The sequence below is a fragment of the Alexandromys fortis genome, unplaced genomic scaffold (genome assembly GCF_014885135.2).
Source record: "Alexandromys fortis isolate MF-2015 unplaced genomic scaffold, M_Fortis_MF-2015_v1.1 scaffold_21, whole genome shotgun sequence".
Lineage (NCBI taxonomy): Eukaryota > Metazoa > Chordata > Mammalia > Rodentia > Cricetidae > Alexandromys > Alexandromys fortis.
The window spans coordinates 16,896,712-16,913,799 of NW_026067905.1; the positions used below are offsets into that span (position 1 = coordinate 16,896,712).

Genomic DNA, 17,088 nt, shown 5'->3' on the forward strand with positions numbered 1-17,088 from the left:
TCCTTTGGCTTTGTTCCCAGGTGTACTCTAGATCTATAGGACTTGTTATCCTAATCAGGTACTGCCTCTTCTCTTCCTCAAGGTTCCTGCCCTCTCCACCCCAGGAACACACACACACACACACACACACACACACACACACACTTCAGTGTTCCAGCTATCGCCTCTCACTTTGGGATGCTGACCATATCCACTACAGAAGTCAATGCTTGATGAAGCTGGGTGGTCAGTAGCAGTGGTCCCACTGGGGTTCCTACTTGGGATCAGCCCCTGGGGGGGCGCTCACTTAGGCAAGCTCCTGATATGTTGACCATACAGCCAGCAGCTCCCCCCGCTTCAGAGCTCAGGAGAGCCCCAAGTCTCTGTAGAAGAAACCTTTGTTCCAGAAGGCCAGAGAAGTCCCAGGGGCGGGGCAGCCCCTTCTGCTTTTGTAAACACAATAGGAAGGAAGACTTCTTCTGGTTCAAGACGAGGCCTCTGGAATAGCTAATCATTGTTTTTTCACGTTTGTGTGGTCATGTAACAATTTCAGTCAAAAACTCTTAAAACCACTGTGCTTTGTTTTGGAATAGTTCAGGGTGTCGAAGAAAAATACACAAAAAAAAGAGGGACTTGGACTTTCTGAGCATGGAAAGGTGACATCTGCAGAGTGTCTGGGCCCCATGCCACCAGGCCAGGGGCCGGGGCGGGGGGGGGGGGGGGGGGGGGGGGGGGGGGGGGGGGACTCGCTTCTTAAATGCCTGAGCCTTATTGTTACCGAAGGTTGTTATAATTTTAGAAAGGAAAAGATGAATGGAAGACTGTCTTGGCTTACAGAATCTATTTCTATTTTTTGTCCGACTGAATCACTGTGATAAAAGCAGCCCTGGGCATCACAAGACTTACTAACCTTTCTGTCATACCGCCTCCCACTCTGTTCCTGAAATGACTTTTTCCCCCATCTCTTTTTATCTCGCTCTAAACAATACGCGGCTTCTCCACACTGGCAGGCCTTACAGGGACTTAGGAATTATCTCTGATTTGTTTGCCTGTGTATCAGCTGCCCTCCTCCCTTGCTCTCTCAGAGTGGAAGCCACAGTGTAAGCATCTAAGCCTCCTGACTCATGAATGCCAATGAGGGAATCATGAATTAATCATTATTATTCTTAGAGTGTTGGGTTGGCCTGAGAAACTCAATTTGAAACATTCCCTTCGTGATTTAATTTCTGTTTTAAAAGTACTTTGCTTATTTGGGTGCTTTTTGAGTATGTTAATTTTTCACTAATTTTTGCTTTAACTTAAAATGGCTTGGCAGTGCTACCATAGGTAGCTGGTGGAGCCTTTTCTGTAGATGATGACCGATCGGACGCACCTGTCCCGATATGGGGACCGCAGGGGACTTCACCGGAATACACTTGTCCTTGGACTTCCTTGAGGTGAGCCCTTTGTTTAATAATAACTCAGGCATGCATCCTCACACAAAGCTTCATGTGTGCCCTGCCTTATCTGTTTGGCATTCAGAATGATAAGAGGAAAGGGCAGCTGTTCCCTTGTCGCAGCCAGCTTTCCAAGGGCAGGGTTACTCCGGTCCGTTTCCCGGATCCTGTTTCTCCCCACTTCTCATTAATTCATTAGCAGCCGTTAAAGTAAAAGTGACCTCAGCTGTGTTTTCCGCTCCCACGGGCTCCCTATCACATCTGTCCTAACACACACCCACGAGAAGGCTTTACCGCGTGTGCTCCAGCATATGAAAACCGTCGGTGTGCACCGGTAAAGAACCCTGAGGATTTCTGTGGCTCCCATTTATGTGACTCACGGCTGCTGACTTCACTCACAGGGCTTTCAGAACTTGGCCCTGGCAAATTGTGCGTTTCTTTTGCTTCTTAGACTAGTCATTCCTAGGGTTTCTCTTTAATACTCAACTCTTACAACAAATTCCAAAGTTAAAATATTGCATAAACCATCCAGTTACGAACAAAAATATGAAGAGATTGTTGAGAATAAAGTAAGAAGTTTACTCCAGCTGTCTGCCTTTCTCCAGCCTCCCGGGACTCTCACAGGTTCCAGTGACATCAACACATCCCATGTGAGAAGAGGCATCTCCTGGGTCATTTTGGCAGTCTACCCGACTCATCTAGAGCCAAATCCTTAGTGTGAAGTTAGGCCTTGTCTTCCTCCTAAATAGTGTTGGCAGTAATGTATCATTACTTCCGCATAGACAAGTAACAAGTGCTAAATTAGTTAATACATGACACGCCAAACCGGTCTCTATTAAGCGCCATACTCTCGGTGACTGTAAGTACTACAGACTCTGTGCGTGTTATTATAGAACACAGGAGGCTGGGGCTGAGTTGGGCCTACTCAGGAAGAGTCTGTTCTGTGCCGATGCTTATGCTGAGAACATGACAATGAGGTAGGCTTCTTACTCTTGTCCGCGTTTGGGTTAAAAATGTGGGTGAAGATTCCATCCTCAGTGAGCCCTTGCTGGGGAAGGTAGTGGGTAAAATGCCAGGTCATGTGGGCTAGCAAGAACTCGCAAAAAGATGTCTGCTATGAAGCAGTAGTCAGGGGACAGTTGTAGTTAGTCATGGGACCACTGTGATTGGTTCAGTACAAAAGACTAAAGAACTTGCTTTGCCTTGACATTGAACATGGCCCTGCTATCAACACGTGACATCATTAGTACATAATTTGAAAGTTGTTTCAGATTTGGGATTTCTAAGAAACAAAGAAAAGACACTGTAAGCTTTTTATAAGCCTGGAGAGCCAATGTTTTACACTAATGCTCTAGAGTAGATAAAATGGATTATATAAACTTGATAGCATACATCTCTGGGTCTGTTGAGCCAGGAAGGAAGGGGAAAAAAATGGCCTGTCAGAATCATTTCAAAGAAATTCATGTATTTTTCAGTTTTTCATTTGGATATGACTTCCCTTCCTGTTCTGAAAAGCCAATGAGCTGAAAGAATCTTGCAGATGAAAAAGGTAGAGAGAGGATGGGGGGTCAGGATTAAGGAAAGGGAAGCTGCTTCCTTGCAGCCTGTGACCCCAGACACTTAACAGAAAGTTCCCATTCTCCAGAACCTCCACTCCCCACCCCTCCCACCACTTCCTACCCCGTGCAACCAGTGCAGTCTCTAGCTCACCACCTCCAGAAGACACCAGTGCCTGGCCAGGCAGCCTGTAGCGGGCACAGAGCCACCACGAAATGAATCCTTCTCTTCACCTTGAGTTGATCGTGGGTTGAGGAGCTAGTGACTACATTGCCCGTATTAAAGACTGGATGGGAATTGTTTTTAATTAGTGCTCTCCAATTGTCTGTGTGTAAATGTCAACCTCTGATGTGCTTAGGGGCCTTTTGAAAACACCCTTTTTTCCCTTTCTTCTTCTAAGCAAACATTTTTGAGAACTCGTATGCCCAGTGCTCTCTGTGAGGACTCCTGGTAGGTAGAGTTACACTTTCAGCCTCTATAGAAATCCCTGATGGTGCTGGAGGTCACTTTGACAAAGGCATCTGCCAGGTTCAGAATAAATCATGGGGCTAAGGAAATGGTTCAGTGGGTAAAAGTGCCTGCCGTGCAAGCATGAGATCCTGAGTTCAAACCCCTAGGTCCCATGTAAAAGCTGGACATGCAGAAGGAGTCTGGAATCACATTACTCCCGTGGCGAGACAGGAGGTGGAAACAGTAGAATCCCCGGAAGTTTACAAGTCAGCTAGCTGTGGAAAACAGACAAGGTGGAAGACAAGGACCAACACCCAAAGTTGTCCTGTGACCCACACACAGGAGCCGTGACACACATGCACCTAATATTTATGCCTATAAATACGCATGCACATATACACACCACAAAAAAACAGTAATTATAGCTAATTATAAAATAGAATAAATTGTGGGGCACCAGGTCTCCTTAGCCCACAGAGTGCTAATACCCGTCCCTGTGCTCAGCTCAAAAACATGGCCATGAGCAGTACCCCATCCCCAATTTCATGGCCTCAGGATGGAGAATGAGAGGACACCTGGTCTCTAGGCAGCTGTAACCTGGATGGTAAATACTCCCAGTGGCGGTGTAGAGGTAACTCTTGACATTTTAGCATCAACTATCATGATTTGGTCACAGACATAATCTTACCACATACCTTCTTCCCAATCCCCATCCAGTTATTTCTCTCCTAAATTTTCTAAGCAACTTCCTTAAAAGTCACTTCCGGTTCTGAAAAGTCTAATTTTGTCTGGTGAATAGCTATATTTTTCAGAATTTCTTGAAATATAACCCTTTTGTGGGAGATTTTCCCCTATGGTCCGTCCTTCCTTCCTTCCTTCCTTCCTTCCTTCCTTCCTTCCTCCTTTCATCATCTAAGAGCAGCTTTTACTCATCAAAACCCTTTCAACATCCCCTCTTTCTAAAGAAGGCCCATCAAAATGGAGCTATGTGTTGTGTATCCTGAGGAAGTAACTCCAGAAGTCCTGGAGCATAGGGAGAAAGCCCATTTTGCCTCTGTGTTCCAAAAGCTATCAGAACTCAGCAGAGATTACCTTGGACTTCATGAATAGAAAGTAAAGGAGGGAATGTTTCACTGTTGCTTCCTTCTTAATCAGAGGGACGTGATAATAACTCTCCTGTTCTACAAAGGCGAGTCTCTGAGAACGTTGATGTGTCTGATTCTGTCCAGACAGGATATCATCAACACATATTCACTGGGATCCTTTTGCCCAGCACCCCTTTACCAGCTACATAAAATAATCATAATGCATGGAAAGACATCACTTTCCCTAAGATATGATAGTGATACCTGTGTAGACTGATGATGTGACCACTCCAAGGTATAATTAAGGGGAAAGATTGTGTTGTTGTAGTTAGTTGCTGTTGTTGTAGATATGAGAGAGGCAGAACAGCCGGAGGGATCTGGAAGAGCCCAGAGCAGAGAGAGAAATTAGTAGACTGAGCATGGCCAGCTGACTGGACCTGGCCGGGGGATCAGCAAGAGGGGGAGGGACATGGAGAGAAGGAGAGGAGAGCATGGGAGAGTGAGTGGAGGGGAAGGGAGAGGCAGAGAGAGAAAGACAAAGAGAATGAGCATATGGAGATGGCAGGGTCATAAGGAGAATGATAGCCTTTGAGCTGGGAAAGTTTGGGGTAGGGAAGAAGATGAGAAGAGCTAGGATTTGCTAGCCGGGACTTTAAAAGGTGCAACAGGACCTTGTGCTACAGAGGGAGCCTGGAGGCCAGCCTGGGCTTTGATATGCTAATAGGAACAATAGATAGCCATTTGTCTCTTCTGCCTTTGGGAATTTAGGGAAATAGAGTTTCCTTTGGACCTGACAATACCTTAGTATGCTATCTTTTATCTCTACAGCGCCCTTCAGTACAGGTGAGTGATCTTCCTCATTGACTTTTGAGGAAGTGCTAAAGAAGTATAACTACCGAATCAGCTCTCTTTAAGAATAAAAAAAAAAAATGCTAGGCATGTGCTACCAAAATTATTTCACGTGGAACTTCTGAATTCTATAACAAATAATTCCTTATACCACCAGTGAAACTTCAGAGATAGACATGAGTTTGTTTGTGTGCGTAATTCCTAACTGTTTTGCTCTTCGGGATAATCACACTCATTGTTCAGCCTCTGATGTGTCCAGGATGTTTTCCAGTTAAGAATAAGCCCATGGAATTAAATTTATGTCATTTATAACCAAAGTTTTAAGGCAAACCAGCTTTAAGACTAGACTCAGACATTTTGATAGCCATTAAAATAATATGAAACAGATTGGGGATTTAACCAGTGCACCTTGGGAAGAGGAACAGATAAAGGGCACAAATGTGTCTAAACTCATCTTCAGGATCATGGCATGAGCTTTGGGTTTCAACAGGAACAGTGCAGACAGGAGGTCAAGAGGTTGCCATAATTAACCAGTGTGTCAAGATTTGTTTCCATTCTAGTTCTGTGATGTGGTCCGAAGATGGGACAGGGTTCCTCTCAGGACAGAGACATCCTCCACATAGTAGGATGGTTGCCCTCATCTACAGGGGAGGGCTGTCTTTCCAGGCTGTGTTGCTCCTGGAATTCTGGGTAACTGCAGATTTAGAACAACTCATAATTGTTGGGATCTTTTGTGAACCTAGAGAAGGACCCTGAGAGCTGATGGTAAGACTCCAGGGTTACTCTGATCCTAGGGCTGTGGGTCCTAAAGGACACCCAAGGTTAGGCATTACCAGTTTTTAGCTAACTACTCCTTGAGTGATTATCACACATTTTTACAGAGGTAAGCAGGTGCCCCAAAGCACAAGACACATGAAAATGAAGGGACAGATTGCAGATATTACCCCGCCTTGTGTTACCTTGTTAGCACAGCAGTTTGAAGAGTCTGCTAGAGGCTCAGCAATGAGCCACTGTCCATCCCGCTCTTCCTTAGTCCATCTGTCCCTTCATCGTGACTTAGTAACGACTGTGCAGGAAGCCAGGACCAGATTTCCCAGCTGCTGATATTTTGGTGCCACCGATTTGATTTTTTTTTCAACTTTTATGTCATATGTTCTTTTACCTGCTTTAAGATTCGACTCTTCGTGCCATTGGTTCACCGCCTACACGGCGTTATCTTTTCATTAAGTTCTCAGACGTGCATGGTGAAACGCAGAAGTGGTGATTGGTGCTTCGGCATGAGTAAGAAGTCACTGTAAGTAGAATGAATGAAACTATTTTTAAATATCTCCTGTAGAAAAATGTCATGTTAATTAACACTTACCAGACTGGAGCTAAGCAAATTTTAATTATATATATATGTATGTATGTGTGTATGTATGTAAAAAAGCCTACACATTCTTGTTATTCTAACACAGCTCAAAGAAGCAAATGAAGAAAACTCTAAAACTGTTGAGCAGCTCCCCCTAGCATAAGTAGTCTTAGAAAAGCACACCCAGAAGCAAATCCTGGCTGCCTTTTTCTCTCGCAAGCATGTGTTGTTTCTCTGTGTCTAATTAAACAGGCAATTCTGGACATTGTTCTCAGTCTGCATGTCAGAGGTAGCTATCAGAGGGGATTGCATAACCTAGCAAAATTACTTCTTGTTAAAAATATTTTCGAAATAATATTACTGTCACTCTGGGAAACCTCTGTCCTTTGCTTCTGTCTTAGTTGACTAGATTAGGAAGTTCTTTTCCTTTTTTTTTTTTTTTTTAAAAAAACCTTGGTCATTGATTTAGGGAAGAGAAGTGACAGGGTTGGGAAAGATTCCTAAAGTAGGCCAGGTAAAGCTTCATATATAACTGTCTTTAGAAAATGGGTTTGGTCTTTGAAGCCACCATCTCTGAGTGTTGAGCTCTTGGGGGTGAAGCTCTATACTACTGTGCAACAGGCTGTGGTCCTCCTTGAAATGGGTCACAGCACCAGTGTAGTTGCTGAGCAACCAAAAGCTACTGGTCACCAAGGAAACACGCAGCCTCAGCCCTCCGTCATTGTTGCTATCACTCCACCAGGAGCGCTTGGATGTAAGCAGCAGCAGGAACTAAGGCTTTGATTTCCAACCTGGAATTCTTTGAGCAAGTTCTTAAAACTCGGTTTCCTCATCTCTAAGTGGAGTAATAACAACTGCTGGGTACAGTTGTACAAATAGAAAACTCATGCAGAGTGTCTAGACAACAGTAGGAATGGGGAGAACAAGCAGAACACCGCTGTTGGGCTTTTCAGAATAACAACAACATTAGTTCACTGAGACTAGGAGACAACAGTGCCAGTGTTCTGTAAACGGGAAGCAGAGGTGAAAGCTGACTCCGCAAACCTAGAAAAATCCAGTTAAACCCTACAGATGATGAAGGCCTAGGAATTGCTAGCACCTGGCCTCTCTAGGTACCAAAGAGAAGATGAACTCAAACCAAGAGGGTTGATTGGGATTCCATTTTTAAGAACCATTTGGAGATGGGGAGCTGGCTCGGTGAGGGCGGCGTTTGGCACGCAAGCATGGTGACCTGAGTTCAGATCCCCAGCATTCACGGAAAGTCAGGTCTGCCCCTGTAATCCCAGCTCTGGGGGAGCTGGGGAGACAATCCCTGGAGCTCCAGGCTCAGTGAGAGACCCTGTCTCAAAAACTGAGCTTGAGAGCATATGAGGAATACAACGTCTGGCTTCCACGCTCACCCCCGCCCCAACGCCCATCCATACCCACCACCACACACAGACACACCAGATCCCAGGTCCCCATGCTCCTTTTCTGCAGTCAGGCGCTCTAAGGGAAGGATACCAAGCTAAAATCACAGCTCTTAATGGGGAAGTCTGCATTCATATTGCCAAGACCGTTGGTTGTCGTCTCCCATTTGATGCCTGGAAAGTCAACAAGAAGGCGTAGATTCTCCCCGTAGGTGAGACGAGATGAGACAAGATGAGCCTTCTCACATGCCTCTTCCGTGTACCAGGCAGACAAAGAGCCAGAATTCAGCAAGTCCTTTAGTCTATCCAGACTCCCATTCCCACAGTGTCCAACCAAAGGCTGGGCCTTACTGTCAGACAGCAGCTCTGTCCCAGAGCGCATCTTCCGTCCCTGGCTTTCAAGGCTCCTTTCTCTATGGACTTCCTTTCAGTCCTGGTTCCTCACCAGGGAAGCTTGGAGCTGTGCTGCCACCATCAGCTGCTGTCGGTTCCTCCTGCTGCTCTCTAGAAAATGGCATGGCATTGCTCCCTCTAAAGAGGTCGGGTACTGGAGTCATACACAGACCTGGTGCCATCCATGTGTCTCATGTGTTTGCTCTCAACTTTAGCTGCTCTGAGTTCTCAAAGGTCTGAGATTGCACTGGCCAGTGCCTTGTGTATCAGCCTTTATGGTATGGATAGTTTTTCCAGAACAGCCAGGCTTGCCGCTATCGTTCAGTGGATTATGTGACAGAGGTGATCCTTTGAGATTACACCACGACTAAACGCTTTAATAGATCTATGTATGTGGTATGTTTTCTGTTTAATATCGGCTTTGAAATATACAAAAATAGCACATTTACTAGATTTGACAAAGAATTTTAAACTGGTGTTTTTTTAAAATTCCATATTTTAAAATTATATAGGATAATACATATATAACATGAGATTTGTCATTTTGAAATTTTTAATTCTTTTATTCTTTAACAATTGCATAATTATATATACATACATATAATGAATTTTAGTTTTTCATTCCTAGTACCCTCTCAGCCCCCTCCTACTCTCGTGTGGTGTGTGTGTGTGTGTGTGCGCGCGCGCGCTCGCGTGCGTGCATGCATCCATCCTGCCAAGTTTAGGCTTACTTCCAAGAGCATTTACAGAGGGTTATTTACTAAGCATGGGATACTTATCAGTGACGACCCCACTGAAGAAAACAACACGCCCTTTCCAGAAACCAATGGCCCCTCAGGAAGGGGTGGAGCCTCATCATTTGACAGTGTTTAGGTATATAGTACACTAGTACATCATATCAGCCTTGCTACCTGACCAGCACAGCATCCTCTCCAGGACTTCTTTTATCTTGCAAGGCGCCAGCTCTGTTCCCATGAGTCACTCATTCCCCGTTCTTCCCAGCCTCTGACCACCACTGTTCTATGTCTCCTGGATGCTGTGAGTTTTCTAGCTCCTACACAAATGATTATTAGTATGAATGAGTGAGTAACAGCTGACATTTGTTGTCACTATGATCCAACAATTTATGGTGAAAATACTTTACAGGAATGAAATGAAGCTCTTTTTCCATCCCTGAAATAACTTAAAACATGTTTTTAAGGAGAAAACCACCATGAACTTCTTATAACCTAGCTTAAAAGTGACGATGCCATGAGTTTTGGTAAATGCTATTTCTAGCTAGCTTTTCTTTTCCCCCAGCCCTCCTTGGTCACAGCTTTAGTCTAGGCTACCATAAAGATACCAACCCTTGTGTCTCACTTCTATGGTTCATTCTTAAGATGCTCCAGCCTTTTCTCTGTCCAGTTTTATTTTGAGTGGAATTATTGTAACTAAACAGTGTAACAAATAAGAAAGACAAATGTTCATGTATTCATTTAGCCAACACTCACTGCTGTCTCTTATTATGGTTTGAACATGAACTGTCTCCCAGAGGCTCATGTTTTGAAAGCCCGGCTCCCAAAACTGGTGGATCCAGTTCTTGAGAGGCAACTGAATCATCAGGACCCCGAGCCAATCAGTGGATTTATCTGCAGATGGATTCTAATTTTATGTTATTAATGGAACATGGTAAAATGATGGGAACTGGTAGGAGGAAGTAGTCGGAAAGTGTCTTTGAAAGGTCCCTTGTCCCTGGCCCCTTCCTGCCTGCCTTCTTTCTGGCTCCTGTAAGATAAACTGCTTCCTTTGTCGTAAATTCCAGTTGCCAGGATGTTCTGTCTCACTTTGGGCCTAAAGCAGCGAATTCAGCTGACCCTGTTCTAAAGGTTCTGGAACTATGGACCAAAACAGATCTTTCCTCTTTAAGGAAAAGATGTATCTGTCATATGTACAGATATTTATGTATCTGTCATAGTAACAGAAGCCTAGCACATCTGTACATAAAGAGCTCGATACTATGGCTAGCTTTAAAGGACTTATTAGATGTCGGCATTTAACCCAGGCCCTGAGACAAATGTATAAACTTAGAGTGATGGCTATCCACCAAGACAGGAACAGAGGTAGGGCTTCTGCCAAGGAGGGTGACGTCATCATCTTGGTGTCTTCCTTACCTTTCTTCATAGCCTGCGTCGTTTGACTAGACTACTGTGTCTAGCTTCTACAGTAACTGCTCATAGTTCCTGGGGATTTTGGAACCATTGGGTGCAGCGTAGTGGGTCCTCATTTGGGCAAGGGTAGTCAGTTCCCATTGCCATGTTGTTCATTTTCTCTAGACCACATACTAGATACTGGAGAGAGACATTACCACCTAATTGTTTAAAGTCACTCCACCCTGGTGACTACAGAACAGCAGCCTAGGTGACTAGAGCGGATAAGTCTTACAGATGAAATAATGCCTGTCTATGAAGAGCCAGCTTAGAAGGAGGAGGCAGGCGTTGATGATGTCAGTCCGTTTGTGTACTGTGGTTGGCTCACAGAACCCTTAAATAGTTAGGAACTAGCTCCAGTATACCCAGGATAGATAATTAATTTATGTGTTTTTTGGTTGTCGTAAGTTAAGCTTTTGAAATGTTTTAATTGATTATCCTTGAAGAGGGCATGCCCTTACAATGAACCCTCGTCCCCATTCCCTGTGAGTGATTCGGGGTTCATTGATCCCTGTGTATTATGGACCTTAACTCATTTTGGCCTGGAAGGACAATTACAGATTCTAAGCTGTGACATGGGGACGGCACCAGTGTTCAGGACTGTGTTGTTACAAATGTGCCTTCCATCCAGGCCATGGCTCATCTTTAGGTATTAGGACATACAAGACGGCTTTGAAAACAAGTGGACTCCTCTTCCCCACGTCCTCTTTAATTTATGCAGAGTGGGGTTTTTAAATAATGCAAAGTTGTATTGAAAGAGAGTCCATTTGGAGCCACACTTTCACTTCAGATGACAGTTATCTTCGACATCCGTTTCTTTAATGGCCTCCTCCTTAGTCTCACCTTCTGTGGTTGTTGTCAGAATTAACTGGTACGTATTAAGTAAACAATAATAGCAGTAAGAATAATGGCTGACATTTACTGAGCTAATACCACTGGGGCCTGTGGTTGGAGTTTATCTGTATCTAAATCAATTAAGGCCCACAGGCTAATGTGGCGTCTAACAAGGGAAAGCTGCTATCAACGCTAGCTGTTATTTTTATTCTTGTTACTGCCTTTATAATTGGAAGAAACCTTCGGTAACCAGAATCAATGTCTCTGCCTTTCCGTTGTTGAATTTTCATGGGAACATCAGTTAAATGTGTGTGCTGTCATGTCAGAAGCAAATGAAGTATTATCTGGGAGTTTATCTTTGTAGCATGAAACGAAAGAGAGAGCAGGAGAGGGGCGGGGAGCATGAGGTGCGAAGACCCCAACATGCGTGTTCTCTTTGGGTGCCCCAGAATGACAAGCGACTGTTGGACAACAAATGTCCGCTGTTTGTGAACTTTCCTGTCAGCATATAACTGACGTGAGACTTTGCAAAGTGGCATAAGGTCCAACATGTCAATTAAATTTTATCATGAAACCTTAGATTTTATCAAATATATCCTTTCAGTCATCATTTTTATGGTAAATTCCTTTCACGATATGGATTATGTTGGTTTGGGGAAAATGGATTCCACCCTGTCTTTGAGTCTCAGAGGAAGATGCACTCATTGGTTTTGAATGCAGAATTTGTAGGGAGATACAGATTAAAAGACTGACATGTCTGTGGCTACTTTGGACATTCGTAAAGCTTTTCCAGCAGGTCACAGTTTTTTGTTTTGTTTGTTTGTTTATTTGTTTTGTTTTTCCTGAAAAAAACAAACTCTAATTTAGTAATGACTTCGGATATGTCTTCATAAACAGCCTTCCCAGGGGTTCTTGGGACCAATGTAAGGTCTTGCAGAGCACAGGCTGTCCTGGAAGTTGAAACACAGTTAAGAATGGCCTTGAACTTCTGAGCCTCCTGTTCCTAGTGGTAAGATTATGGGCATGAGCCCCCACACCTGGCATAAGCAGCTTTTTATCAATTACTTTGAAAGACTAGTACAGTGAGTAACTGGCAAACCTCCACGCTGGCGGCTTACTATTAAAAGGTCAATGTGTTTCTTATTTCACATACATAAGGGGAGGATAATATGCCTGAAAATAAGATGAATTGAAAGTGCTCATATGAAAATGTCAATGTCAGAGGCACCAGAAAAGTTTAAATTATTTCATGAAATTGAGTATGGAAAATACTATTTCTAGTTAAGGTGGATTGTCCTTATCATGTGACTGTAAACACATGCAGGTACATCTGAATTAATAAGCTATATTGAAATCTAGAGGTTGCAGTCACACCAAAGGATGTCATAGTTAGGCTTGCCAAGACATGCCTTGGAAAAACAAGCGAGCTTATCTTCAGGGCCACATAGTTGATTGAAGCTCATAAGTCTGCACTTTAATTTTGTTTTGTTTTTGCTTTTTACTCAAGTAGGAGAAAATTCTTGCTGGGTTCTATAGATAAGGAATGAAGGAATCAACAAGATGACTCTGAAAACTGATTTTTCTCTAGTGTAGTTGGCAGTAGGAGGTGCAGCCTGATGAGTCTGTCCCTCGTGGGCTTCTCTAGGAACAGCTGTGGTCCTGAGTGACACTGCATAGGAGAATTTTAAGATGAGGCCGTATGAAGCAAAATTAGGATTTATCAAGTTAAAACGGGATTTTTTTTTTAAAGCAAAGGAAAGTATGTTGTTTGTTTTTTAAGATTAAGATAAGGGTGCCAGGGAGACAGCTTGGTAGACCAAGTGCTTGTGATGTACTGATGAAGGAGGGTCATCTGTCTATGTGTTAATTTCATTGGTTAATAAAGAAACTGCCTTGGCCCTTTAATAGGACAGAAAATTAGGTAGGTGGAGTAGACAAAACAGAATGCTGGGAGAAAGAAGCTGAGTCAGGCAGTCGCCATGATTCTCCCACTCGAGACAGATGCAGGTTAAGATCTTTCCTGGTAAGCCACCTCGTGGTGCTACATAGATTACTAAATATGGGTTAAAGCAAAATGTGAGAGTTAGCCAATAGAGGCTACAGATAATGGGCCAGGCAGTGTTTAAAAGAATACAGTTTCCGTGTAATTATTTTGGGTAAAGCTAGCTGGCGGCCAGGAGCAGGGCGGCAGGAAGCGGCCCACAGCTCCTATATCTACAATGCACCTATGAGAGCCAAAGTTTGGGACATTTATGGTGGCCACTTATAATCCCAGCCCTTTGAGATGTAGAGACCAGGGCTCCCTGGAACAAGCTGGCTAGCCAGACTCACCATATTGGTAAGTTCTGGCTCAAATGAGAGACCCTGCCTTAATAAATAAGGTAGAAAATGATTAAAGAACCCTCCCAGGCCAACCTTGGGCTTCTAGCACAAATGCATCTGTGCAGTCACAAAAGAAGAAAGGAAAAGGTTATTTATATTAAGACTTAAGCACCAGTCCTCAAGAGAGAGCGGTGTCATACTGTGGGATATTGCTCTCGTACATTGTAAAGATTTGTCACTTGTATTAGTTTAATAAAACGCTGATTGGCCATTAGGCAGGAAGGAAGTATAGGCAGGGCAACCAGACAAGGAGAATTCTGGGAAGAGAGTGAATCGCCAGCCAGATTCAGAAGAAGCAAGATGAGAATGCCTCACTGAGACAAGGTACCAAGCCGCGTGGCTAAACATAGACAACAATTGTGGGTTTCTTTAAATTGTAAGAGCTAGCTAATAATAAACCTGAGCTAATAGGCCAAACAGTTTATAATTAATATAAGCCTGTGTGTTTCTTTGGGTGCAGGACCCGGTGGGACAGAAACTTGGGTCTACAATGTCACCTGAGCAGAGGATAGGAATAGTACACACTTGAGAATAATGTGGTTTGGTACAGAGAAGGATGTTATCGGGAGCATGGGTGGGATTGTGGGTGGCTTGTTCATGGTCAAACTCTAATGGAGGAGAATATTAGTGAGTTTTAGGCAACAGTCCAGGGAATGGTCAGGATTTCCCAAAATAGGGTAATTCTTATGCATGAGTCAGGTGCATGATGGGAGCAGGCAGCTTAACAATGATACAAAGGTGCCATTACAGCAAAGGACAGTAAGCCACCATCATCGAAGTCTATCATGTTGGTAGCCCCTGAGTCTCATTAGCCGTCTAACCCCGTTCAGCTGGCCTATTAGCAAACTGCCCTCTTATCCTACCCCCTCATCCAGACCTTGAGGGCATACAGAAAGAATGAAGAGTGTGACCAGATAGATGTTCTGAAGCCTTTCCACAGGGACCGAGTCAGTGGGCCTCAGCTCATTTTCCCAGGGATGAAGCCCTAATGGAACAATCTCCCAACACTGACCCTCAGGTGGGACATGAGGGCAGCAGACATGGTAGACTTCTCCTCCTTGGCACGCCACCATGCTGTGCTTCACAGACCCACCACTGTCCCTCCACCCCTGTAAATGCCCTGCTTATGACTTAAGGGAATGTACACCAAATTTAGGAGCGATTGCAGAAAAAGGCAATGTGGGAGCCTTGCAAGAAGGCTTCTAGAAGACTGAGCGACTAGTGAAGACACACAAGGCTGAGCACGCCTTTTAGGCATGTCCAGATCAGTGCTCCTGTTTCTGGCTGCTGCTTCTCTAAAGGAAGGAAGGGGAAAGAGTCGTGCTCGCTCTTTATGGCCTGAGCACTGTAACTCTGAATCATGAAGAAACCTTTTCAGCCCAAACTGTAGCCACAGCCAGTCTTTACCTAAAGCCTTGGAGCACTTACATAATGGGACAATGCCAGATTTGATTACTGAGTATAGGACTGTATAGGAATCTAGTGACAAATCCCATCCACTCTGTAAAGCCGTTACAGCACAGCAGACCTGACATTTATATGAGCTGGAAAGCCAGAGAGGGAGGGTGCCGTTAAAACAGGGACTTTTCATTTGCTTAGACTTCTGATGGGAAAAATGTGCCAAGTGGGAACTAAATTGGAAAGTCGCTAAATCTCTTTGTAGAACATGGCGCCTCATAAATGTGCACATTCCTACCTGTCGCTGTTAAAATGAATTTAAGAGTGGCTGCGAGAAAGGGAAATGGAAAAGAGAAATCTTTATTTTCCAGTCCAAAACTTAATCTCTTAAATGTGAGCATGTACACCCACTGTATGGTCTGTGTTGCATAGATTATCATTTTAATAGTTTATGTTTTTACATAAGCATACACACGTGTGTCCTAATGGAAAATATTTGGAAGACAAAGAGCCCATAGGCAGATGAATAACAAATGTTGTGGTGGCCATTGCATCCTCTTTTCCCAACAAAGGCCCTTGTCCTGCTGCCACATCACTGTCACCGAAGTGGCCAACTGGGTCCTTCTCTAGCTGATTGCAGTGTTTCCTGCTGTGCTTGTAACTGGGACCAGATAGAAAGATTCTTGCCTTATGGGCCTACAGAGTAGGGAAGATTGGATCCGGAGCTGGCAAGGTCATGAAATAAATTAAACCAAGATGATAAGCAAAGACAGACAGACATAGACATACTTTACTACCTGGATGACATTGGATCCAGTTCTCTTAGGTAACCCAATACATTCCTTACTGGCTCGAAGGAAGTCAAATGGCCTTTCTGGCACTTGTATCTGAAGGTGTCCTCACTGATGGGGAGCATTCCCAAGCAAACCGGCCTCTCAGCATCTCCTGGCTCCGCTCCTTCCCCCTCCCCTCTCCGATCTCTTCATCACACCTCCCAATGGATGGCCCTGGAGAACTGAAATGTCCTCTCACCGCCCAGTCCAGTACTCTCCCTCCCCTCAGGCTTACCCGGTACTGTCCACGAAAGACCACAGGATTGCTGCAGCCTGCTCCTCCGGAGACAGCCTGCCTCTGCTTCTCACGCTCTGCTGTGATGCTTCTAGAACTCATCTAGTCATGTGACTTCCCTGCTGAAAACTCTGCAGGGCTCTCCGCTATGTCCAGAATAAAATCCGAATTCTTTCATTTCTCTTCCGACCCTGGAGGAATAGGGCAGGTGTTCAGTTCCTATTTCTTTCCGCCCCACCCTGAACCCCATGCCAGCTGCAAACAGGGATGACAGATGAGCGGAGAGTCGAATCCCTGAGACCATTGGTCTTCCTGACGAAGATCAGAGTGAGTGGGATTCCCGCTCCTATGTGCTTGGTTCTGTTTGATGGTTGGGAAGGAAAAGAAGCAATGGAGAAGCTGTGAGTGTGATCCTGTGTGCTTTCCATGCGTTTTTCTGGAGTGTGTCCAGTTTGTGTGTAGTGTCATTTACCAGTGCTAGCCACCGTGGTCACCTCCCGAAGTGCCTGGCATTTTGATGCAGTTTAAATTTTCAATGATGTGGCTTTTTTCTATAAAAATTCAAGGTTTAATATAAATAATGGTATTTGTTATGCATCCAACTATTCAGAAAGGGAGAATTCTGTCATTAATGTTAGGTAGTACTGTGATCGAAAGTGTGTGCATTTAGAAAAACCACAGGTGTGGTAGTTACTAGGGCTACCTAGAGCT

General features: G+C 44.3%; 1 protein-coding gene across 2 annotated transcripts in view; it reads left to right on the forward strand.

Annotated features, from left to right (window-relative positions):
• The window catches only part of CUNH1orf21 (chromosome unknown C1orf21 homolog), a 198,028-nt gene that overhangs the window by 145,911 nt on the left and 35,029 nt on the right, over positions 1-17,088 (forward strand). The window contains exon 4 of one of the 2 annotated variants that reach the window (XM_050135398.1): positions 6,529-6,650. The exons of the other annotated variant lie outside the window; for it this stretch is intronic. Within the exon in view, the coding sequence (XP_049991355.1) occupies positions 6,529-6,650 (122 nt within the window). The remainder of the gene's footprint in view (positions 1-6,528; positions 6,651-17,088) is intronic. 2 annotated transcript variants of the gene reach the window in all.